General features: G+C 46.8%; 1 protein-coding gene across 1 annotated transcript in view; it reads left to right on the plus strand.

Annotated features, from left to right (window-relative positions):
• Positions 1 to 24,631, plus strand: part of LOC126526389 (monocarboxylate transporter 3-like) — a 72,053-nt gene that overhangs the window by 33,483 nt on the left and 13,939 nt on the right. The window contains exon 3 of the mRNA XM_055068178.2: positions 1,250 to 2,209. Within this exon, the coding sequence (XP_054924153.2) occupies positions 1,250 to 2,209 (960 nt within the window). The remainder of the gene's footprint in view (positions 1 to 1,249; positions 2,210 to 24,631) is intronic.

The raw sequence follows: 24,631 nt of genomic DNA on the forward strand, positions 1-24,631 counted from the left end.
GACTGCCTCAAATCTTACTTCGATCCTCCATTGCCTGCCTCTTTATCGCTAGGATGGCTCCCGCTTATTCCGTTGGGGCAATTCTAATGAAGAGAACAGCCCATCGCAAGGTGGATTGCCAACATCATGCCAGAGACAAGGCTCGACCTGAACGAGTGCTCTTCGATGCATGCCTTTCTGGATCTACGGCCCACGTCCAACAACTACGTTTTCATAGTGATTATTACGAAACGTGGAACATACCCAGCGACACATAGAGAGGTTTATTGACAAGTAACACATACATATAGACCCAAAAATATTTTCTCGAGTACAGCCACCTTAGTGCATGCCTGCAACCTACTAACCGAATTTGGCATCAAAGTAGTTCAATAAAAGCGGCACATTTCCAGCGTACGAAGTGGGCGTGAAAGAGGGTCAATGAATAGCAACACATCCAGTGGAACATAGCCAGTAACCATTGCCGTAGAAGTGGTTCATTGAAGAGAAGCACATATCCAGTATTACATACGCAGTGACGTAAGCTGGTTGGACGGTTTGTTTATAACCCTGTTCCCTCGCCACAGTAACCCGATGCTCCCTATGCCTGACCACGGACTACAAAGAGGCCCAAGTTTACGAAAAGAGGCCAGGCATGGACATACATACATAGATGTATAGACACATAGACACATACCGATATAACGCAAACTGAGGGAAGCGCCTAAACAATGCGAATAGCATTAGTAATTTCGAGTAATGCGGGAGAGTCGTGTGCGATATTAAATGTCGCGTATTCTTCTCTTTCTAAATCGTGTAGACTTTGTAGTGATTGTAGTTTCACTACAGCTATCTTTAACGGGCCCGTCTAGTCTAAAATTTGACCTATGAATACAAAGCCATAGATTTCTTATCTCAGGTTCAGTGCATCAAAGTGTTACTCAAACGTTCGCAGTGGCCTTGTCGTTCTACATTCAGTGGCTCAGAATGAGGCCAGGGCTCGACACTCCCCAGTAGCTGTGATATTTCCATGCGGGTAAAATGCTACACTTTTCGTGTTCGCATTTGGGCTGTACCTTAAAGAGACCTTGTGTTTAAAACTAATCTCTATGACGTGCGGGTCCCTTATTGGCGCAATGCTAATTTTGCGATGTTATCCTCAACAATCAATCTTTGTTATTTGCACTAATACTCTCAAGTTTTTGCGCCTGCCCTGGAACTCGCGACTCTGTTTCCACCAATTCCCAACATTCTTTTTTTTTTTCTGCAGGTACTGCGTTGTGCGGCTTGTACGTGGCTTCGAATATCCTGCTCGCCCAGCATTTCGAGAAGCGAAGAGCGACGGCCATTAGCCTAGTGTTTACAGCGTTCGGCTTCAGCTCTGTCGTTCTTACGCCACTCATAGAGTTCTTGCGAAAGACGTATGGAATCCGTGGGGCGTTTCTCATTTATGGTGCGATTCTCCTAAACACGATACCAGCCGTTATTGTTCTCAGAAGCCCGCCGTGGCTGACGAAGTCGGAAATTGCAAAGAAAGTGATGCCCAATGAAGAGGATCAAAAAAAAGCGACATGTCTTTTGATTCAACCTGCCAATGAAGACGTCAGCATACCAAAAGCGATAGAAAATCATGACGCTTACTCAAGCAAACGCTTAAATTTTCAGCAGGAGCAGGAAAACATGTCGCATACAGGGCTGTTTACACGGAAAAGTTCTCTTAAGCTGATGGAGGCAAAGGAGGCTCTCCTAAATTTTAGTCTCCCCGCGGCGACAAGGCAAATCTTCACGTTGTCTTTCCTTGTCCACGCACTGTCTTTCGCAGCCGTAATTATCCCCGCGAGCGTGTTCCTTATAATAATGGGAGACATTACCGATGACCACGGCCTTAATCCTTCAAATGCCGTGTATTTTCTCCAGGCTTTATCGGCAGCGGATATCGCGTTGAGATCAGTTGTGGGCATTACTGTCGATTCGCAGACTTTATCCCATGAATCCGTCATGGTTATCGGATACTTAGTGCAGGGACTTACTTATGAGTGGCTTATCTGGGCGAATACAGTACCACAAATGATTGCCGTTTCTGTCCTCATGGGTGCCACGTACGGATCAAGAACGTGTCTGCAGGCTCCTGTTTTGGTGAAGGACTTCGGCATCGGCAATTTGCCTGTGATTATGGGTGGTGTGTTCTTCTGCATAGGCGTATCTCTTCTCCTCCGTCCATCACTGATCGGTAAGTCGCATTAGAAGAAGCGCTCTTTCTGTTTAGTGTGTTTACAGGTTCTCGCTCATGCACTGGGGGTCTTCCCGGTACATTTCATTAATCAGGGTTCGTTAGCGTGCAACAACAGGATGGCACACGATCCTTCTGCGATCCCGCCTCGATTTCTATGCGACCATAGCGGCAAAGAATACAACCCGTCATCTTTAGTATAGAAGCAGATCGCCATAGCCACGGAGTCCTTTCCGTCGATGAAAAGCTTTAGTGATCATTACTGAGGGCACCTATGTAGCTTGGAAGATTCAAGTACTGTTTGCGGAAACAGAGAGGACTATGAAGTGATTCTGAGGGGCAAGAACCTGTCTTCCGCTTCTCTGAAATTTCTAGTTTCCGTATACAACCAATAAATCCCGTTCATTTGCATTATGAGGAAGTGTATAGAGATAGCATTCTGTCAGGGACTGCAATACCATTAGGGAAGAAAGATGAATGTGGCACAAGCAAAAAAGTCTGCTTAAAACACAACCAGCAGCACATATGGGTCCACATTTTTTAGGCGACACTATATTCTAGATTGGGCTATGATAAGAAGCTCGAAACATACCACATACGGAGAAGTGGTGGCAATTCGCTACACGTTAAATTAAAATTCCGGCGGGAACTCCCAATGGAAGAATTGTAATACAGTGCGCACCATTTTTTCAAGTCATCACTTATGAAGCCTATGCTCTACCCTTGAAGCTAAGACTGGAGTATTTCAAAAGGGCCCCTCACCAGGTCCGGCCATTTTGAGCTGACAAGCGCAGTGCACCCAACACGCGCTAGCGTCATGTCTGCAAAGTAATACATTCCTGCGCGATGTGAAAAAGAGTTGAAATTTCAAACCAAACGCAGTCTGGTTAGAAAGAGTCGATGTTTTGCTCAGTGGCTATGGTGTAGAGCTACTGAGCACGAGGTCGCGGGATCGAATCCCGGCCGCGGCGGCCGCATTTCGATGGGGGCGAAATGCGAAAACACCCGTGTACTTAAATTTAGGTGCACGTTAAAGAACCCCAGGTGGTGGAAATTGCCTGACCACTCCACTACGGCGTGCCTCATTATCAGAAAGTGGTTTTGGCACGTAAAGCCCCATAATTTAATTTTTTTAGAGTCGATGTACGCGTGCATCGCCCAAGTGCGGCTACGCACATGGCAATGCTGTGACGACACTCATTGTGGCAGGTGACTTTCATAATTATTAAAGGCAACATCATTTATTTGTTGCTTCGGTTAATTCAATAGACGAATTGAAGTTGAAAGCAATAATAAAACCCACAAATCGAATGTCTGTGTGTCTTTGTTTTACTTGGTACCGTAGCAAGAGAGATGTACTTCTGTTTCATCTGCTTGTTCCCATGCCGTGCAGGGGCGCGCACAGAGAGCTAAACTATGTCATTTTCTACCGTGTTCCAGAGCGCGATGATGCACTGTGATCCGCATGCGGCTTGCTCAGTGCCCGCTGGTGAGGCGTTCTCGTGCCCGGCGCCAAAAATTTCGCGCTGCGCGGAACGAGAGAAACGCAACAGCTCGCGCGATTGACCGTCAGCGGAAGTGGGCGCGCCGCAAGAAAGCGCGGGAAAAAAAAGGAAGGTGGGGCCCATGACGTACGCATTGCGTGATCCTCCGGTTGGTTATGAGAAAATGCAGGGAAGGGCTATCGCTTGCATAGGCTAGACGGGAACAAGGAGAGAGAAGGATATGTTGATGCTGACGCTCGCCTCCTGAAATCATGGGTTCCCAGCGCTGAAATATATAATGAACCAGCAGGAGCTCGATGTGGACGAGTTGGTGTAACATACTTGTGTAACATACTTAGTCCGTGTCGTTGTAGCGCTGTTTTTTCTTGAATTAATATTAAGAAACAAATTTGAAAAATTCGTGCTGCAGAAATCTCCCTAGAGGGCACGTGACAACTTTCAGTGCATAACTAAAATTTGCTATGTGGCCTGGTAAAGGACCCTTTAAGAGATTAGCAACTCCAATAATAATAAGCACAATATGACAATTTTCCCGGGAAATTTCTTTTTTACCGCTAATCTCGTGTTTTATAACTGAAAGAAATGTTATGCAGTGCTTTTTTTCTCGCATTCTATGCCCACTGACGCACTCGCCTACGTTCCAACGCGTCTTCTTCAAAAGCTTCTCTCTGTTGCGGCGGACGCAAATATGTCGTTGCTTGAGTTTTGTGCGCGTACCTTGCGCGCGCAAGCTGTCGCCTGCGTTCTCAATGCGTTTTATTCTCGCCGCGTTTTGACGTCTGCATTCGTCGTCACTGATAACTCAGCATAGTTACAAAATTTCTATCTTTAAAGCAATACATGCAATTAAATCATACAGAAATTATTTTTCTGGCTTATTATGCAACACTTGTTCTCCGACGTCGCGTGCAATGGTCGTGTTTCGAGAAAATTCTAAGAACAGTTCATGTCAAACTGTTTTCTACAGCAATTACTAGAAGGAACTTTGGCACTACAATTGTGTAGACACCATGGAAGTTATTGATAGTACATGGATTTGTGTGATCTTCGCTCTTGTAACGTGATGCGTCCTTACGGATATTTAATGCACAGCATTCTTTGGCTAGATGCCCGGTACAATCTCTGCCCCATTCCGTTGGTCCTTCCGTTTGGTTTCCCAGAATACTCCTGCTGCCATCTAGGCGTAAATAGGTCAATTTCTGTGAAGCCTATACTGAAACGTTTCGTATAAGATCTTATGGAAATTATATGGATTCCGTATATTTTCCTTAAGTAAGACATGATATGGGAATATTAAGGAAGCATCTGGAAGTTATGCGGCGCATAGGGAAACTTTCTACGGATAATATAGAAAGATAAGGACAACAAACTGGCTTTCATAGACGCACCCGGAGGTTGTGCTGGACATATGGAAAACCTTTGTAGGAAGTGTACGGAAAGCGTATGACCGTATGCATGCGGAATTCATGCGCGTATTACAGACATGCAATCTATTAGTATTGGGCAGCACATATGGAATCTGTACAAGCATAACACACACGTGTAGCCTCATGAACAGGTGCATACATGATTACAGTATTCAAGCAATATGTAAGAGTGGTATAGAATGTATGGCTTAATTTTGTTGCAGGTGCGAGTGCGTGCACGCCCAAATTTTTTTTTTTGAAGTTTAAATGCCGTGCGCAAGAAAAAACACGTCCATATTTAGAAATGACAAAGCCAGGTTTCTCATCTACAGCATTTAAAAAAAAAGCTGGGAGCCGTATGAACTACATACATATTTTTTTAATATGCAAGATCTGCCACATAGAATGCCTGAAACAATAAATGCACAACTGACACTTTTAGTGCTTGCTGACAGAGCCTCCTGTGCCCTATGGTAACAGAAATGGTGCTCTCGGCTCTGACTAGCTTGCCAAGTTGGTAGCCATTGTCTAGAACACATAACACAAAACTCGAAATGAAAGGAGAAATACCGAAGCGGTTAGTGCGCCATCTATCATTCACCACAAGGTAATTATTTGCAATGCATTAAAAACTGGCCACGAAACAGCAAAAATCAATGCCCCTACAGCATTGAAAGAAGCTCTCTAAATAACGAACACGTAGCATATCACTGCGTTCGGGCACGTCGTGGACAAATGCAGGGAACACTGGAATTCGCTGGCTTAGCTAACACACTAACAATAAATATCACAGGCGCGCGCCCGCACACAAGCACACAAAGAGAACGCAAGCAATGTCCGAAAGCGCTAGCGATATTGTGGAAGTTCTCTTCAACAAGTGCACATGTGAGGAGCACATGTGCTCCTCGATTTTCGGCAATAGGCCCGGTAATTCACCCCACCTCATGCAAGTTCTCACACAACGGCATCCGTGAAGTTACAAGGACCGTGTGGATACCAAAATTTGAGGTGGGAAACCATTTTTCTCCGATTTAGGAGGATTTTTTCTACGAGCATAGTGTCGCTGCGAGCTATGCCTGAAGAAAGCAAAATAGCGGCCGTGCTTAAGCGTGCTCCGGCGGGGCCATCGACCTTGCCGGGGATCTAGAGGCGAAGTGCATCAAGAAAATGGCGTACGCTATGCGTGTAGAAGTGGAGGGTGAAGAAATAATGCCGGAGGAGGTTTCCGAGAAGTTTGGCTGGCGGGTCGCCGGGGAGAAGAAGACCCAGGAGCAAGAGAGCAAGCTAAGTCTAATACCGGTCAACGGGGGGCCGGCGGCTGCCGGGCATCGTCGCCCGCAGCGGAAAAATTTCAAGAGCAAGCTACTCAAGGCAGCGAGGGTGCCTGGGTTGCCGAGGCCAGGCATCAAGATCCTCATGCGTCCCAGGGGAGGTCTGAACCTTGGGGAAGTATCTATATTCGAGATCAGCCGAGCCATCATCGCAGCTGCGAACGTGAGTGGCAAGGAGGTGACGCAAGATGTTGTCTGCCCGAACAAACAGCAAAACATAGTGGTTATCAGTACGCCTAAACGACAGAACGCAGACCGCTACTCGGCCGTCAGAAGACTCACTATCAACGGCACGGCACACGAAGCCAGCGCCTACGAGACCGCGTTAAGTTAAGGGCGTCATCAGCGGTGTTCCGATGACGGACACTTTTAAATAAATCAACGACTACATCGTTCAAGAGCATAATCCCACTGCTATGCAAGCCAACCGCATTGGCAAGACGACGACGGTGGTCATCTCATTCGACGGCGACAAGGTCCCGAGCTACATCAGATACGACAACCTGCTCGTCGAGTGTTCGCTGTATTGCAAGCAGATCGATATGCGCTACCGGTGTGGTCGCCTCGGTCACCGGATGGACGTTTGTCCTAACGCCAAAGACAAGATATGCCGTGGTTGCGGCAAGAAGAATCCCAAAGAAAGCCACGTTTGCTGTAAACCCAAGTGCAGCCTCTGCGGGGGCAACCACCTCACCGCGGACAAGGAGTGTACAGCGAGATTCAAGACGCCATACGTCGTTCGTAAACGGCGTTGGGAACGTCAGCAACGAGAACAGGGGCAGCAGCAGTGGCAGCAGCCGAGGGGGCCAGTGTGGCAGCAGACAGCGTGGCAGGCGCCGAGCGAGCATCGCAGCCGCTCTCAGACAAGGCGAGGGAGAAGCACGGGCGATACCACATCCCCATCAGCAGCTGGGGCTCACAGGCGAGAATCTCGTTCGAGGTACAAGTCGAAGACCCGGCGGAGCAACGGCGCCGAGAAACAGGTGGGCTGTGCAGCGGGGTCTCCCGTCGCTTTTGACAATAGCAATTTCCCTCCCCTCCCCTCCTCGCGCCCTTCCAAAGACAACGAGTGTAGACACTGTTTGGAACTCAAGGAGATGATAGAGAGGCAGAACAATCAAATCAAGAGCCAAAACAATCAGATAAAAGCAATGATGGAGCGTATTGAGACGCTCAGTAGAACAAAGAACAGTGATAATGACGTCAGTGCAGTTAAAAGGAATATACCCAAGAGAGACACCACCAGCGCTGCACCAGCAGCGACGAAGCTGATCACGTCACTGGCGTTAACGCAGTCAGTGACGCAAACGCCACAGACAGAAACGGCAGTTGTTGCCATGGAGAAAAGAAGGCCGAGGCCGCTGTTCCTCCGACAATGGAGTCGGTCATGAGCATGCTTACGCAAATCTCCAGTCAAGTTTCTCAAATGTCTGCGCGAGTGAAGAGTCTAGCAGTAAGAATGGATAATGTGGAGGCCAAATGCAGCCAACTCTCCGTTAGAGTCATGACGTTGGATGCGAAAAACAAGCATCTCACCGTTGCCAAAATGAAGTCATGACGACTTAATTCATTTCATTTCATTTCATTTATTTTACCCTCAAGGTACATAGTACATTATAGAGGGGAGGGGCTAAGAAAATACAAAGTAAACATCGGTAAAAGTAACTCAAACAAAAATAAATAACAGCAGTAATAATTTCAAATATTGAGTTGACATCCGATGATAATAAACAGAGGTACAAAAGATACAAATACAAATGTGATGTACACAATGGTAAAGAGATAAAAAAAACATAATATGTACAGTAGATTTACAAAATGGATTGTTAACTTTTTGATTATGATGCTGTTGAAAACTGATGAAAACGCTGCAATAGAGAAAGGTACATACACATAGTCAAGCCAAATGGTAAGTATATTACAAAAGTTCGTTTTCAAGTGCGTTTCTAAACATAAGTGGAATAATTATACCTGTTAATGAAGGGGATAAGCTGTTCCAGTCTTTGCTAGTCATTGGTAAGAATGAATTTGCGCCCATGATAGTATTGAAATGAGATATGCTAACTTTCTGATTATGATCACGGCGAGAAGAAATAAAGGGTGCTGGCCTGATCCAAAGAGTGTGTAAAAAGGTATTATGATAATAGATTTTGTGAAAAAGAGAAATGCGTGAGTGTTTTCGGCGGTCGGATAAGAGAGGCAGGTTTAAAAAACATTTCATGTGTGTTACGCTTGCTGTCCGATTGAAGTTATTTAATATGAAACGGGCTGAACGGTTTTGTATAGCTTCCAGCGTATGTATTAGTGTTGAATGCCAGGGATCCCATATTGATGAAGCATACTCAAGTTGCGAGCGAACGTAAGTGGTATATAGTAATTGTTTTGATGATGATGGTGCACGAGAAAAACTTCGGCGCAGGTACCCTAAAGTGCGGTTAGCTTTGGACACTATGATATCAATATGCGTTTTCCAAGACAAATTGTTAGTTATGGTCACTCCTAAATAACGATACGAGGTGACACGTTCAAGTGATATATGAGTGAGAGAATAATTTGGAGAACTAGAGTTAGTACGAGAAACCCTCATAGTTTTGCATTTCTTAATGTTAAGTTGCATTTTCCACGTGCTGCACCAATCAGTTAGTTTATTTAAGTCGGTTTGTAGAGCTGTTACATCGCAGTGATTGGAAATTTTGCGGTATATCACACAATCGTCGGCAAATAAACATATCTTTGATGAAATATTAATAGGTAAGTCATTAATGTATATAAGAAACAAAAGTGGGCCCAGGAGAAATCCTTGAGGGACGCCTGAGCCGACAGGGGCTAGAGAGGAAGTACATTCATTAGCAGAAACAAACTGAACGCGCGATGTAAGAAAGCTACAGGTCCACTTAAGTAGTGTAGGGTCCATGTTTAAAATGCTTAGTTTGTGTAAGAGTTGAGCATGACAGACCTTGTCAAATGCCTTAGCGAAGTGCAAAAAAATACAGTCCGTCGTGAAGCCTGCGTCAAGGTTAGAGTGTAAATCGTTTGTAAATGTGAGAAGCTGTGTTTCGCAAGAGAAGTTTTTTCTAAACCCATGCTGGTGAGGAGTAAAGAAATTATTGTCGTCAAGGAAGTTAATGAGATGCGTGTAGATTACATGTTCCATAATTTTACAAGGTACTGAGGTAAGAGAAATTGTTCTATAATTAAAGGAATTATGAGTGTCACCTGATTTGTGCATGGGAATGATTTTTCCTGTTTTCCAATCTAGCGGAAGCATGCCAGAGTTATATGATTGCGAGAATAGATATTGCAATATGAAAGAAGAATATTCAACTGTGCTAATTCAAAATTAAAATTAAAAACTAAAAATTAAAGATCTTCGGGTCAGGCCGCGAAAAGTTGGTTCCGTGCGTAAATCTATCGCTCAGAAAGTAGAAAATGGCGAAGACTAAAGGAAAGCAGAAAGAGACTGCGACATTATTTCAATGAAACTGTAGGACTATTAGAAACAATATAGGGGAGTTACAACTATACGCTGATAAATTGGACCAGAAACCGGATATCATGGCGTTACAAGAGACCAACAGCCGGGCCAAGCTCACGGGATAAATTACTTATACGGACCCTAGCGAAACGGGTACTGCGATCTTGGTTCACAGCAACGTCGCGACCACACAGCGCGTGACCGCTCAGCGAGGCTGCGAACATACGCCCATCGAAATGCACAGCAGAAGAGGGGGGGGGGGGGGGGGGCAGGAACAGTTTCGTCCTGAATGCTTACTGCCGACCGTCCAGCAGGGTCATTGACTTTGAAGGCGCCATATTGGACTGCATTAAAGAAGCAAGAACAAGACCGATTTTAGTGATAGGAGATTTCAACGCCGCCCACACGATGTGGGGTTACAAATATTCGTTCAAAAGAGGAAACCAATTGGTTAAAGCTATAAAGGATCATGACATGGAGGTGGTTAACGAACCGGGTGTAATGACCAGGACGGGCACTAGCACGGTCAGAGACACCGCTCCTTATCTGACGCTAGTTCGGGGGAACCTCGACGCAAATTGGCGTAACACGGGGGAAAATCTTGGCTCGGATCACGATATAATTTTGTAACCCTCGGGGGGACCGACATCAAGGCGAAACTGAGTCAAGCCAACATTACAGACCGGGACTGGTTACGTAGAAGAGCAGACAGTGAAGGCGAGGACGAGGACCAAGACACCAAGACGTATGAGGCGTGGGCCATAAAGCAACGCGAATTTGTAAACAAATTTACTCAGAAGATTACTATGGCTACGCAAATTCCCTTCGTAGACAGCAGGCTTACTCACATGTGGGCGGCCAGGCACGGTGTTACTCGAAGGTGGAAGAGGCAAAGACATAACAAGAAGCTTCGCAGACGTATACACGAGCTCAACAAGCAAGTGACCGAGTATGCGGAACAACTATGCAGGGAAAACTGGTTGAAGATGTGTGACGACCTGCAAGGCACACTGTCTATGAAGAAGACAAGACTTGGAAGCTGTTGCGGCACCACATAGATCCGTTAAAAAGCAAGAGCGCATGCGCTAGAGACCTCACAAGAACGATTAACAGTTACGACGGGGGCGGGGAGAAGCTCATTCGTGAACTCACAAGTAAATGCTTCAAGACCGAGAAGAGCGTTAACCCGACTCATGAGTATGAAGGGGATAGCAACGTCGTGATGGACGAAGCCTTCACCGAACTGGAGCTGGTTGCAGCCATCGATGAAAGTAATCAAGGCAGCGCACCGGAAATTAACGGCATTACATACAAGTTGCTAACAAATATGAGCGACAAAAGCCGAGCTGAACGGCTAAACCTCGCCAACGCGCCCTGGGAGAAGGGTTCGTTACCAAAAGAAGGGAAAGAAGCGGAGGTGCATTTCATTCCCAAGCCAGGGAAACCTCCCCACGTCGACAATCTGCGCCCCATCTCCCTCACGTCGTGTGTAGGGAAGGTGGTCGAGCGTATGGTGTTCAAGAGACTACAGAGACATTTGGACGTCACTGATCAGATGCCACCGACCATGTTCGGATTCCGGAGGCACCTGAGCACGCAAGACGTCTTGGTACAACTACACGAACTGGTTATCAAGCAAGCGAAGACCCCTACGCCAAGAGCTATCCTGGCGCTCGATCTCAAGGGGGCCTTCGATAACGTCACACACGAAAGTCTTCTCCGAAACCTGCGCCCAACGGGATGCGGAAAGCGAACTTTCAAATATGTGCAGAATTTTTTAAGCAATACAACGGCAACGATCAAAATTGGAGAGAAGTCGAAACCGATAACCCTGGGAGACAGAGGCACCCCGCAAGGATCGGTTCTTTCGCCGCTTCTCTTCCACCTGGCACTCCTCCCTCTCCCGGCTTTGCTTCAAGACATAGAGGGCATAGATCACGCTCTCTATGTAGGCGATATCACTGTGTGGATGTCGAGGGCAGGGTAGGAGAGTTGGATGGAGGAGACCCTTCAGAGAGTGGCAAAGACCGTGCACGAGTTCGCTAAATGGTGCGGCCTCAGTTGCTCGCCACAGAAGTCAGAGTTACTCGTTATCAAGCCAAGAAGAGAAAAAGGAGACCAAGAGAACGTCCGCATCACCATCGATGGGACGACCATAACGCCAACCACGCAATCACGTATCCTGGGTGTCATCCTCATGAACAGTGGCAAGGCGGGGGCGTCGATCGATAAGATCAAGGTTTCAACGGAACAAATTTCGTACATGATCAGAAGAGTCACTAACAGACGAAGGGGATTGAAGGAGAACGATGCACTGACGCTCGTCGAGGCATTCGTGACGTCGCGCATCGTTTACGCTGCGCCGTACCTCAAGTTACTGAAGAAAGACAGGGACCAGTTGAACGTCATTATACGCAAGGCAACCAAGACGGCGCTGGGCATTCCGAAGCATTCTTCGACCGACAAGCTTCTCGGCATGGCCAAGCACAACGTCGTCGAAGAGTTGATAGAAGCCCATTTGTCTAATCAAAGAGTTCGACTCAGTCAAACGTCGGCGGGACGTGGCGTTATTGCCAAGTTGGGCTGCCAAGAGGCAGAGCGGAAGGAAACGGCGCCGTTACACAGGTTTTGGGCGCATAAATCCAAAGTAAGCCACTGCCTAGAAACATGAGGTCGGGTCGTAACGACGGCCGCAGAGTGGCTCGTATAGCGGCCTTGACGGAGACATTGGGTCAAATAGTAGAAGAGGAAGAGGGGGTCGTTCTCTTCACAGACGCTTCGTTACCCAGTTTTTCATCGAAAGCAACGCTGGCAGTTACGACGCGGCATGTGCTCGTAACCTGCGCCTCCATCAAGACGTCTTTTCCGGGGGTGGCAGAAGAGGCCGCGATCGCACTAGCACTCGCGCAGCCCAAGGTGGGAAGAATTTGTCACTGACTCGCAAAAGGCGTATAACAACTACAGAAAGGGGCGGGTGTCTCTTGTGGCACTAGTTATTATCAAGAGTAAACGCGACGTACCTGAAAGGAAAGCTGAGTTGATATGGACACCGGCTCACTCTGGGCTGGAGGGCAATGAACTTGCCCACCAATTCGCCTGAGCGATGGAACACCGGGTAGAGGAAGGTGAGCCACAGTCCATAATTAGTTATAGATTTATTACGAACCATTATAAGACGGAGAGGCGCCGTTACCCCGATCCTCACAAGTCGCTTAGCAGAGAAATTCAAGCGATCTACAGGCAGATACAGGCAGGATCCTTCCCGCACCCTTACCTTCAAAACAAGATGTACCCGGAAAGGTACGAGAAGGATTGTAATTTCTGCAAAACTCAGTTAGGGATGCTCCAACACGTCATTGGAGTATGCGATTTCATCAAGGCAATCCCCCCACCTCTTACCTGCCCCACTACCCTACCCCATCCCTCATCCACCCTCACCGAACGATGGGAGACCTTGCTCACCAGCACCGCCCTGGAAGACCAGCTCGTCCTGATCTCCAGGGGCCAGGCAGCTGGGGAAGCATATGGGTCCCGTGAAGAGGGAACCACTTCCATCGACGGCGTCTAAGAAGATGTCGAGCTCGGTTCAATAAAGTTGTCTCTCTCTCTCTCTCAACAAGTGCACAACAATGCAAGAAATTAGGCCGCCATGACAGTACAGTAGCGTCCGATTCATAGACGGCTCTACTCATCAACAATACACATCCGCAGGACCGCACAGAAACCAATAAAAAGGGTGTCATGGAAGCCTCTCCACTCCAAGTGAGTCGTCGATTACGCACACAAGAAACAGTCATTTTACACTACTGCCGCAGAATAACACATACACCCCGCAGCATTCGCAAACCAAATGACGATATGCGGCGAAGTTCAGCCCTGACCGGCTGATAAAGCTGCTCCGCAGATTGTTGTCCTCGCAGCTGAAAGTACCGTTGCTGAAACATGCCGAATACCACTCGGATAAGATAGAAATACTACGACATTCACGCCACCAGCGACCATCCATGCGATACAATTACCGGTAGACGATGTAAACAACATTGCCGCCATTACGTGAATCGGCTCATTTTCGTGTGCATTAACTACCGCAAAACCTCTGTGCTCTCGTAAAGCCATTAACTTACCGTATCTTTTATGCGGTGTGACGATTCCGAGCATTGCAGCTCTGGCCCGTTCGCGCTTTCTTTGTTCCCGGCTCATGAAAACCTGGTGCTCTCGCATCGAATGGCAGTGTACGGAAGGATTTGATAAAAGTCGTGTTATGACGTCCTAGAGTTCATCCCTAGTTTGAAAGTGTTTAAGCCGGAAGGAGGGCGGATGCCGGATATTTGTGGCATGACGGAGCGTTTGCCGAGCACGCATTCAGAGGTAAACAAGTTTGGTGCATGCGCCCGTTTTTGTGCGTTGTGGTTCATGTAATATGCCTTCTTATGCTTAACACAAGACGACTAGTACAACGACAAAAACTATAAACGTGTTTTTCGAGTTTGCGATGTTGATGTCGGAATGCACAGTTAAGAAATAGTTTCATTAAAATTTGCTTGAAACTTTGATTTTTGCAAGAGCTTTAACTATCGCTTGTTTGCTTCCTGTTATGAAGTAAGCTAATGCAAGTGATTCTCTAGACTTAATGGGCACGAGCATTTAGACTGGGAGAACTAACGCTTCCTTATGGAATTTCTAAGCGAGAAATGATGTGGGCATTCCTGCAAGTCTGTTGTGTTGTATGAACAGTTATGGGCAGTAACGAGCAGACTTTATATTGTATGCATAATTTTCTATGTATATAGTACAGTTGAAAAGAGCTGTCACGATAACCTGTGTGTATGCCAAAAGTCCTTATGTGTTTTCTTGTATTTCTGAAAGTTTATTATTTTGCAGGGAAGTCAACCTGTGATTGCACTGTTTCTATAATGTCACTTCAATAAAACTAAAATAGCAATGCTGCTTTTTTTAATCGAAACATGTAATTTTGTTTCTCTGACTCTCTCCTAAAAAGTAGCGTGTTTGCTCTCCTAATACTCAGTGCATCATTGAACATATGGGACAGCGCTCTGATGTACTACATCAAGAAATTACGTTTTATAACGCTCCTCGTCTTCAAGCGAATTTCCTTTATAATACAATTCTCATTGGACCTGATACCAATCTGCGTTTTCTTAGAATGTTTTATGTTATTTCCTTCACACGCGAAATAACTGCCAGTGATGTTGCAATGTGACATTCATACAAGCAGATGCAGGTTTATGTAGCTATGTGTGTGAGGCTACTCTCACATTTTAACACGATATTGTTAAATCGCAAGTCCGCAGTTTCTTGAATAACTTGAATATTTCTTACTATCTTATGTGGCGCGGATCTTATATTGAAGCGATGGCTCAAGGAAAAACCAATCTGAAGATTTTGAGTTCTGAACAAACCATGTCACTTTGCGATCACGGGATATTTATCTTAGTATGTGCTGCCATTCGCCTGACGTTAGATGAAGACCATGTGCGGCTTAATTGACATGCGCTTGTCCAGCTGCCCTGTCGGCTGCAACATTACCAGTGAAATTGCAGTGGCCAGGCATGCGCTCTAACATTATTCTGCAATTTCCTATATTTCCTTTTGTGAGTTCTTTTAGTGTCTCGTAAGCTAACGCCATGTTCTGCGAATTGCTGATGTCAACTTGAAGTGAACGCAAAGCTGCCGGCAGGTCACAGAGGATGACCCATTGTTCCTTTTTTTTGCATTGAATTTATGACCACAACAAAGACAATATTCTAAAAGCTCTACTCTTGTTGATATCGTGTGAGATGGATTAAATGTCTGTAATTGGTTCGACTCTGGAATTACAATGGCAGCTGTAGAAGAATTTGCTCGGCAAGAACCATTTGTATAGGCTTGAATATAGCCAGGGCATCGAAAGTATATCTGATATAACGCGAGTTGTTGTGCTGCTTGCAAGAATATCTCGTTCGCGACTTATTCCTGCAACCGAATGTTCAATTTCTGGAGCGAGGAGTTGGCATGAATCGCAGGGGATATTTGCGAACGAAAATTCTTGATATGGTAGTAGAGTTTTGAGCACCTGCATCACTGTATTGAAGTTCGCCCTGTCCCTCTCTATAACTGTAATTACTAGTCGGTGCCTTTTGGGTTGCACTGAAGCTTTAATGTATTGTCGACAACTTTAAACCTTCCTCGTAATAACAAATGAAGGAGGACGTGCCTCTGTAATTACTAAAAACTTTAGGTTGCTCGAGCAAGGCCTAAGCCTACTCTAATGCTCCTAGCCTTTAATCGTTGAAGCCTCCCTTCAGAGGAACGAGAGATTCCATGCAGAACAGGTGAAGAATATGCTATCTTTTGCTTAAGAATTGCATTATGCACTTTCAGTAGAGATGAAATGAACCCTCCCCATGTCGTGCCTGCTACGCGGCAACATTAGTGAGTTTTTTTTTTGTTCGAGGGCTTTATTGTGAGCATTTATAAAAATTTTGTTGTCTAATATAAGCCCAAGAAATTTGTTGTTTCACTACTTCTGAAGGTGGTCCCTCAAGGGACAGCTGAAAATCGTTTAGATACCTCTGTTAAAAAGCAGCACAGCTGCCTTAGTGTAAGACAGCTCCATTCCTCTTTTGTTTAAGAATTTGTTAACAACGTTTAGGCCATCCTGCAAAGTTGATTGACCAATGCCGGTACTTGAAGCAGAGGCCCAAATACAAACATAATCCCTGTATAAATGAAGTAGAGTAGTGCACGTGGACATATGCGCGGTAGATCCGCCATACCACAATAAAGAGAAACGGACTTGAAGCAGTGCCTTGTGGGACTGTTTAAATAATATTATGAGAGGAACTTTTCCTTTTGCTTGTTTGAATTGTTATTGATCTGTTATTTAAGAAGTAAAATATCCTAGGTAGCGTGCTTCCACAGAATCCCACCTGTAACAGGCCACACAATATATGAGCATTAGCGACTGTGTCGAGGGTTCGTTCAAAATATAAAAGAAAACCGGTATTGTGAGATTTCCCTAGCTCGTTCTTGCTCTGCATAGTTAACGATATCCAAAATTCAATCCGTGATGCGTCGCCGCCTTCGAGATCCTGCCATGTGACCGGGAAGTGTTTCTGTTTGCTCACATCACCGTTGCAGCCTAGTGTGAATTCTTTTCTCCGACACCATCCATAAACAGACCTTCAAGCTCACAGGACGAAAAGACTCAAGTACAAGGGGCGTTTTACCAGGCTTCAATAAAGATATAATGCCTGCTGTTTTCCAAGAATCAAGGGAGCATTCTTTTTTCCACGAGTCATTGGCTAACTCCAAAAGCGCCAATCTATCATTAGGTGCTATGTTTTGCAATATACTATGTGTAATGACAAGCCAAAGCGATAGTCAAAGTTGAGTTAGTATAATTCAAAGGAAAGATAAGATTCGGTGAAAAATAGTGACGAGGACCGCGGGGGAAAGGAGGAGTTACCCGAGCGGAGGGCAGAAGGGAAAAGAAAATGTTTTCAAGGCAAACAAACGAGTATTTTGCTACAACTCAAAGTAGTGTTGAAGTCACTAAGTAGTAACATGGAAAATCTGAACTTGCTGGCGCCATACATTCGAGACCACATGGTCAACGGCAAACCGTGTCGGGGTCTTCGCGACTCGGCAGCCACAATGGATGTGGTGCACCCGTCGTACGTGGAGGAAGGCCAGTTCATGGGAGAATGTGCTTGGATAAGGCAAGCCGCCGAGGCCTTCAGTGTTTGTCTCCCTGTGGCAAAGATTCACGTCGAAGGCCCTTTTGGAATACTCGACACTGAAGCCGCCGTTTCGGCACATCTCCATATTTGTTTTCTAACAAATCCGAGGATTTGCTACGACGCAGGGGAATCGGGTATAATGAGGGAATAGTGCAAGCCCTAATTCGTTCGAAGGCAAAGGAGCTCGCGTCCAAGGCAGTGTAGAAATGTCCAGTGGTGGAGAAAACAGGTCTGACAGAGGATTCGTCAACCACCACCAAACAGGACAGCCCTACAGTGGATATTGCGGAAAGCACACTAGCTAATGAAGAGGTCAGGAAAGCACCGGAGCCTGAAATGTCTCAAGAGGCAGAATGCGGGAGGAAGTTATTGAATGTAAGCCCTACCACAATGATTGCTGAGCAGGAAATGCGTGCGGCACAAAGCAAAGCTAAACATTACCATGACAGGGCGGCTCGAACGCGACGCTTTGAAGTTGGGGAAAAGGTAATGATCCTGAAACCCTCATTGCAAAACAAAATACAGGTTCAATGGAAAAGACCCGTTGACATAAGTCAGAAATTACGTGAAACAAACTACGTAATCACGGTACTGGAAAACCAAGGACGCCGCAAATGTACCACAGCAATCTACCGGCAGAGGGAGGCCATAGTGACTACTCCCTTAACCAACCTGTGGAGATGCCTGTCGACTTTCCGGAGTTAACAGCAGTGACGGAAGCAAAAGACATTCATGAAACCATTGACAAGCTAGTACAGCAGGAGGAGTTGAATCTCAATCAAAGGGCCGTACTGATTGAGTTCGTGCTTGAATTTAAAGACATATTTTCAGCCGCACCTGGCAGGACCAGTGCGATCGTTCACGATATAGAGTTAACCTCATCGGACTCAGTTCGTTTGAAAGCTTATCGCGTTTCACCTCGTCAACGTCAAGTCATGGCCGCTGAAATAAACAAGATGTTAGAACTAGGTGTAATTGAACCCGGAGAGAGTGATTATACCTCGCCTCTTATCTTGGTTGAGGTCCCAGGAAAGGAGCCACGACCGTGTATCGACTACCGCAGACTCAACCTAATCACGATAAGGCAGACCTACCCAATACCGCATATCGAGGAAAGGCTTGAGAGAGTTAGCAGTGCTAATTTCATCTCCACGCTCGGTTTAGTCAGAGGGTACTGGCAGGTTCCGTTGACCGAGAGGGCAAGCAGGCTTGCGGCGTTTATTCTCCCGATGGGAACCTTTCGGTCGCAATTCCTGAGCTTTGGATAGAAGAATGCTCCCTATTGTTTCTGTAGCCTTATGGAACAGGTGCTACGGGGAATGGAGGACTTTGCACTTCCGTATCTCGATGATATTGCAATCTTTTCTTCATGATGGGTGGACCGTATGCAACACTTCGCACCGTGTTGTGTCATCTAGGAGAGGTCAACTTAACGGTCAAGGCTCCCAAATGCCAATTAGGGCGCGTGGAGATAGCTCATCTAGGTCATACAATAGGGCAAGGCCATCGTCAGCCTTTTGAGGTTAAACTGACCGCAATAGACAACTTCCCGCAACCACACACCAAGCGGGACATCAGGTCATTCCTTGGCTTGGCTGGTTATTACCAAAGATATATCCCGCGTTATTTCGAGATTGCAAGTTCTTTAACAGATGCTCTCAGAAAAACAGAACCACAAACGCTAAAGTGGGATGACGAAGAAGAAAAGGATTTTAGTATGCTAAAGAAAGTACTAACGAGTCAGCCAGTGTTGAACGCGCCCGACTACTCTAAGTCATTCAATATTCAGTGTGATATTGTGTTGCTTTCTCAAAAGAGAGATGACAAAAACGAATACCCTGTACTGTACGCCAGTATAAAGCTTGCAGTTCGTGAGGAAGCATACAGTGCATCAGAAAAGGAATGCGCCTGCGTAGTATGGGCGGTGCAGAAGCTAGCTCGCTATATCACTGGTTCAAGGTTCACCATAGAGACTGACCACTGTCCCCTCACATGGCTGCAGTCCATGTCTACGAAAAACGGTCGTCTTTTGCGCTGGAGCTTAGCTCGTTAACAGTACACCTTCGATGTTCGATACAAGAAGGGTAAGCTTAACGGCAATTCCTACGGTCTGAGTCGTTGGCCATAGAGTAACGAAAGCCTCAGGCCCACTCGGCTCGGGTTTCTGTGGCATTATTTCGTTGGTATTTTTTTTTCATACATCTTTTTTTATCGCGAAGTTGTAATTGATTGTTAGTTGATTTTAATAACCACGTCTTAACGCTTTCAAGAAATGGCTGTTTTAGTGTTCAGGGGGAAGGACGCGTGACAGGCATGGGAAAGCTGTAGCGGGTTTTCTTTTTTTTTTTTTTTTGTAAAGCCTGGTGTATCTTGGGGGAGGGTGGCATTGTGCTCGCCTCTTTGTGATTGTGGGTCCGGCACTGTTCTCAGATGATTGCTTGCCCAAACAGGAGACGTAAAGCTGCGAGACCGGTTTGCAAGTCCACTTCACCAGACCGGACCAAGCAGAAAAGGCACAAGAGTGCCACAAGGACTGATGAACGACGCCCAGGAATCTACCAACTATGAACCAAGGGTTCGTCACTCCTGAGGGAAATTCTACGGCTGAAATGCCTATCCCTCGCCCAGTGGCTGCTGGCCCCTACGCGTCGGGATCTTCCTCCCCCGCGGGAGATGCTGTTACGGTTGGCGTATAACACCCCAGGAAAAAACGATGCTCTACCACCATGCCTCATCGAAACGAAGGGTGGATTCCTAATTTGCTGTGGTTGTCTCGACTGGTTACCGGTCTGGCAGGTGCGCCGCAGTACTTACAGGTCCCTTCGTGTGTATCCATGCTGAAGCGAAACGAAGAGTGGATTCCTAGTTTGCTATGGTTGTCTCGACTGGAAGCCGGTGGACACCCCGCAGTGTTCACAGGCCCCTTTGTGCGTGTGCGTGAGAACCTTTTCCGCAAACCAGACACGACCACCGGGCTGCCGCCAGCGGTGGCACGCTTGTGAAGACGTCAACTGGCAAAATAGATCAATCGCCCATCCACAACCAGACGCCCTTGCCGCGAATCAGCAACGCGCGAAGGAAGTGATCACCTGCCTACGATCCCCAGGACCCGCGAGTTGCCACCAGCGCAGGCATACGGGGGAAAATATCGTTCTGGGAAAGTGGGTGCCGCCGCGAAGTGCCGTGGGACTCAGTGCATGTCACGTGAGGTTGACGTGAACAAGATCCCGCCTGCGATTTTTCCGTTGTTGCTGTTGTCCTGAGTGGCCGTGGCACATACCCACAGTGGGGCATTGGCCGTGAATCGGGTGGTTAAATGAGCTGGAAAATAATAATAAGGGAGTTTTTACTCGGCCAATTCAAAGGGCCCGCAGTGTACTATTTAACTTCATTCTCTTCTTCTCATCTTTCACGAACCATTGAATAAACCGAGCAAGTTTCGCACTAGAAATTGTCTCGTGCCTGCCTGATCGGCATGGTCTGCCGGACGCCTGTAGCCCGCCGACAACGCCACACTACCCAATAGTAACTCCGGTCGAGCTGCGAGAAACAGGCATAGCAACAGCTGTCGGCAACGGTGGGGTTCGCTAGCCTGGAGAACGCAACAAGGGGTAGCCGGTTACGACAAGGGGATACCTACGCCATAGCTGCCCACGATGATGTAGTACCGGTTCCCAGAGCGGTAGCGGCTTCGGGCTACGCAATATATCGGCTACACAAGGTACGGGGGTCCCCGGACCCCGTAGTGGCTAGCGGCAGGGCCCCCAAGCTGCTTCCAGAAAACGGCTCTCCAGAAGAGACCGTTCCACGCTCCTGCGCTTGTGGAGTGGCGGCACCAGGACTGCGGCCCGGCTGTACGCCAAGGACCGCGCCACGTCACCTGCCTGCAAGAGGTGCAGGGACCCTGAGATTCTGGAGCACCTTCTCTGTGCCTGCCCACCCTTGGCGCACGAACGCTCCATAGTGATCAGCGCTTACGGACGCCATGGCCTTCCAGCAGCCACAGAGACTGACCTGCTGTTCCCAGTTTGTCCCCGGCTCCCTGCGCTGCAAAGCCTGCTGGAGTTTATCAATTCCACTGGAATGGACACTCTGTGGGCGTCCGCTCCAACGCTGGTCACTTTACTGAGGAGTGCCACCTGTCGCACAAAGTGGAGCATAACAGGCCACATGCTCCCTCTTTCTCTATCATCTTTTACTTCCTACTCGCTCTCCCCTGACGACGCTTCGCCGTGCTGTCTCACGGGTTGCAGGATCAAGCGTCTTTCTTTTCTTTAGATCGCTATCATCAACATCAAAGATAGACGGGGAGCCAGAGATGCCAAATGAGGCTCCTGATGAGATGGCCAGTGAGGAACCGGACACTCCTTCCATCATCATCATCAGCAGCCTGGTTACGCCCACTGCAGGGCAAAGGCCTCTCCTATATTTCTCCATGCTCTCCGGAACGGAGGAAGCCTAAAAGCAGTGAAGAAGAAACTAGGAATTGGCAAGAATCAGATGTGTGCGTTAAGAGACAATGACGGCAATATCATTACTAATATGGATGAGATAGTTCAAGTGGCTGAGGAGTTCTATAGAGGTTTATACAGTACCAGTGGCGCCCACAGGTAACACCGGAAGAAGTCAAGAAAGCCTTGGGAGCTATGCAAAGGGGAAAGGCAGCTGGGGAGGATCAGGTACCAGCAGGTTTGTTGAAGGATGGTGGGCAGATTGTTCTAAAGAAACTGGCCACCCTGTATACGCAATGCCTCATGACTTCGAGCGCACCGGAATCTTGGAAAAACGCTAACATAATCCTAATCCTTAAGAAAGGGGACACCAAAGGCTTGCAAAATAATAGACCGATCAGCTTACTGTCCGTTGCCTACAAAGTATTTACTAAGGTAATTGCAAATAGAATCAGGAACACCTTAGACTTCCGTCAATCAAAGGACCAGGCGGGATTTCATAAAGGCTACTCAACAATAGACCATATTCACACTATCAATCAGGTGATAGAAAAATGTGCGGAATATAACCAACTTTTATATATAGCTTCCATTGATTACGAGAAAACGTTTGCTTCAGTCGAAACCTCAGCAGTCATGGAGGCATTGCGGAATCAGGGTGTGGACGAGCCGTATGTAAAATTACTGAAATATATCTACAGTGGCTCCACAGCCACCGTAGTCCTCCATAAAGAAAGCAACAAAATCCCAATAAAGAAAGGCGTCCGCCAGGGAGATACGATCTCTCCGATGCTATTCACAGCGTGTTTACAGGAGGTATTCAGAGACCTGGATTGGGAAGAATTGGGGATAAGGATTAATGGAGAATGCCTTAGTAACTTGCGATTCGCTGATGATATTGCCTTGCTTAGTAACTCAGGGGACCAACTGCAATGCATGCTCACTGACCTGGAGAGGCAAAGCCGAAGGGTAGGTCTAAAAATTAATCTGCAGAAAACTAAAGTAATGTTTAACAGTCTCGCAAGGGAACAGCAGTTTATAATACGTAGTGAGGCACTGGAAGTGGTAAGGGAATACATCTACTTAGGACAGGTAGTGACTGCGGATCCGGATCATGAGACTGAAATAATCAGAAGAATAAGAATGGGCTGGGGTGCGTTTGGCAGGCATTCTCAGATCATGAACAGCAGGTTGCCATTATCCCTCAAGAGAAAAGTTTATAACAGCTGTGTCTTACCAGCACTCACGTACGGGGCAGAAACCTGGAGGCTTACGAAAAGGGTTCTACTTAAATTGAGGACGACGCAACGAGCTATGGAAAGAAGAATGATAGGTGTAACGTTAAGGGATAAGAAAAGAGCAGATTGGGTGAGGGAACAAACGCGAGTTAATGATATCTTAGTTGAAATCAAGAAAAAGAAATGTGCATGGGCAGGACACGTAATGAGGAGGGAAGATAACCGATGGTCATTAAGAGTTACGGAATGGATTCCAAGGGAAGGAAAGCATAGCGGAGGGTGGTAGAAAGTTAGGTGGGCGGATAAGATTAAGAAGTTTGCAGGGACAACATGGCCACAATTAGTACATGACCGGGGTAGTGTTCAGCGCTTGGAGCCGCAGTGGATGGTGGTCTGGTCAACCCAAACCTAGAAAGGGAAGTAAGGCTCAGCGAAAATGTCAGCGTCACTCATCCAAGAAATGCACGCGACGCCGCAACCACCGTGACTGGTGCCGCGGGTGTCTGTTCAAGCTGTCGTGCCGACAGTGTGGCTCCGCTTGTGAAAGTTGCTAACTGCTGTAGGTCTTACCGTTGTTTTACGCTTGCTATTTAAAATCGATATGTCGCTAGCCTCATGGCGCGTGGAAACGCTCAATGTTAGAGGTTTCAGGCGAGACGCAGGCAGTGTCAGCTCCGACGTGCAATATTGGAGGAAGATTGGGATATGTGGGCGATTCAGGAGGCAAAAATAAGAGCAAGTCAGACTGATGGTAGGGCTGTACAGGTGCATCATTACGATATTTGCGTTAACCTTGCTCTTGGCACAACTCCCGGTTGCTGCATATATATTACGAAAGGTCCGGGTGCAGTGGAATAAGCATAATTTGTCAGAGTTGAAGATTCCTGCTGTGGATTTTGTTTCTCGCAGTATGGAATTCCGAACATTATGTGTGTGCGCACCAACAAAAGTGAATGACCAGCTAAGCTTCTTTCGAGAAATATCACAGTACATGAAAACAGACAGATGTCTGATAGTTTTACAAGATTTGAGTAGCGTTTTGAAATCGGGCGATCGTTAGAGAGAGGGATACTGGACTGATAAGTGCGTTGTGTTCCTAAGGCGGGCCATAGGAAGAGCCCTGTTGGAGGACAATGCACAATACGCGATTGGATGTAATAATTGGCATTATACTCAATTACAATGCAAAGCTATGCAAAGTTGACAGAGCTTATGTTTCGCAAGAAATTGCCGCACTGTGCGTTGATTACAAGGGGCTGACATAGCATTTAGCG

Source organism: Dermacentor andersoni, chromosome 8 (genome assembly GCF_023375885.2).
Source record: "Dermacentor andersoni chromosome 8, qqDerAnde1_hic_scaffold, whole genome shotgun sequence".
NCBI lineage: Eukaryota > Metazoa > Arthropoda > Arachnida > Ixodida > Ixodidae > Dermacentor > Dermacentor andersoni.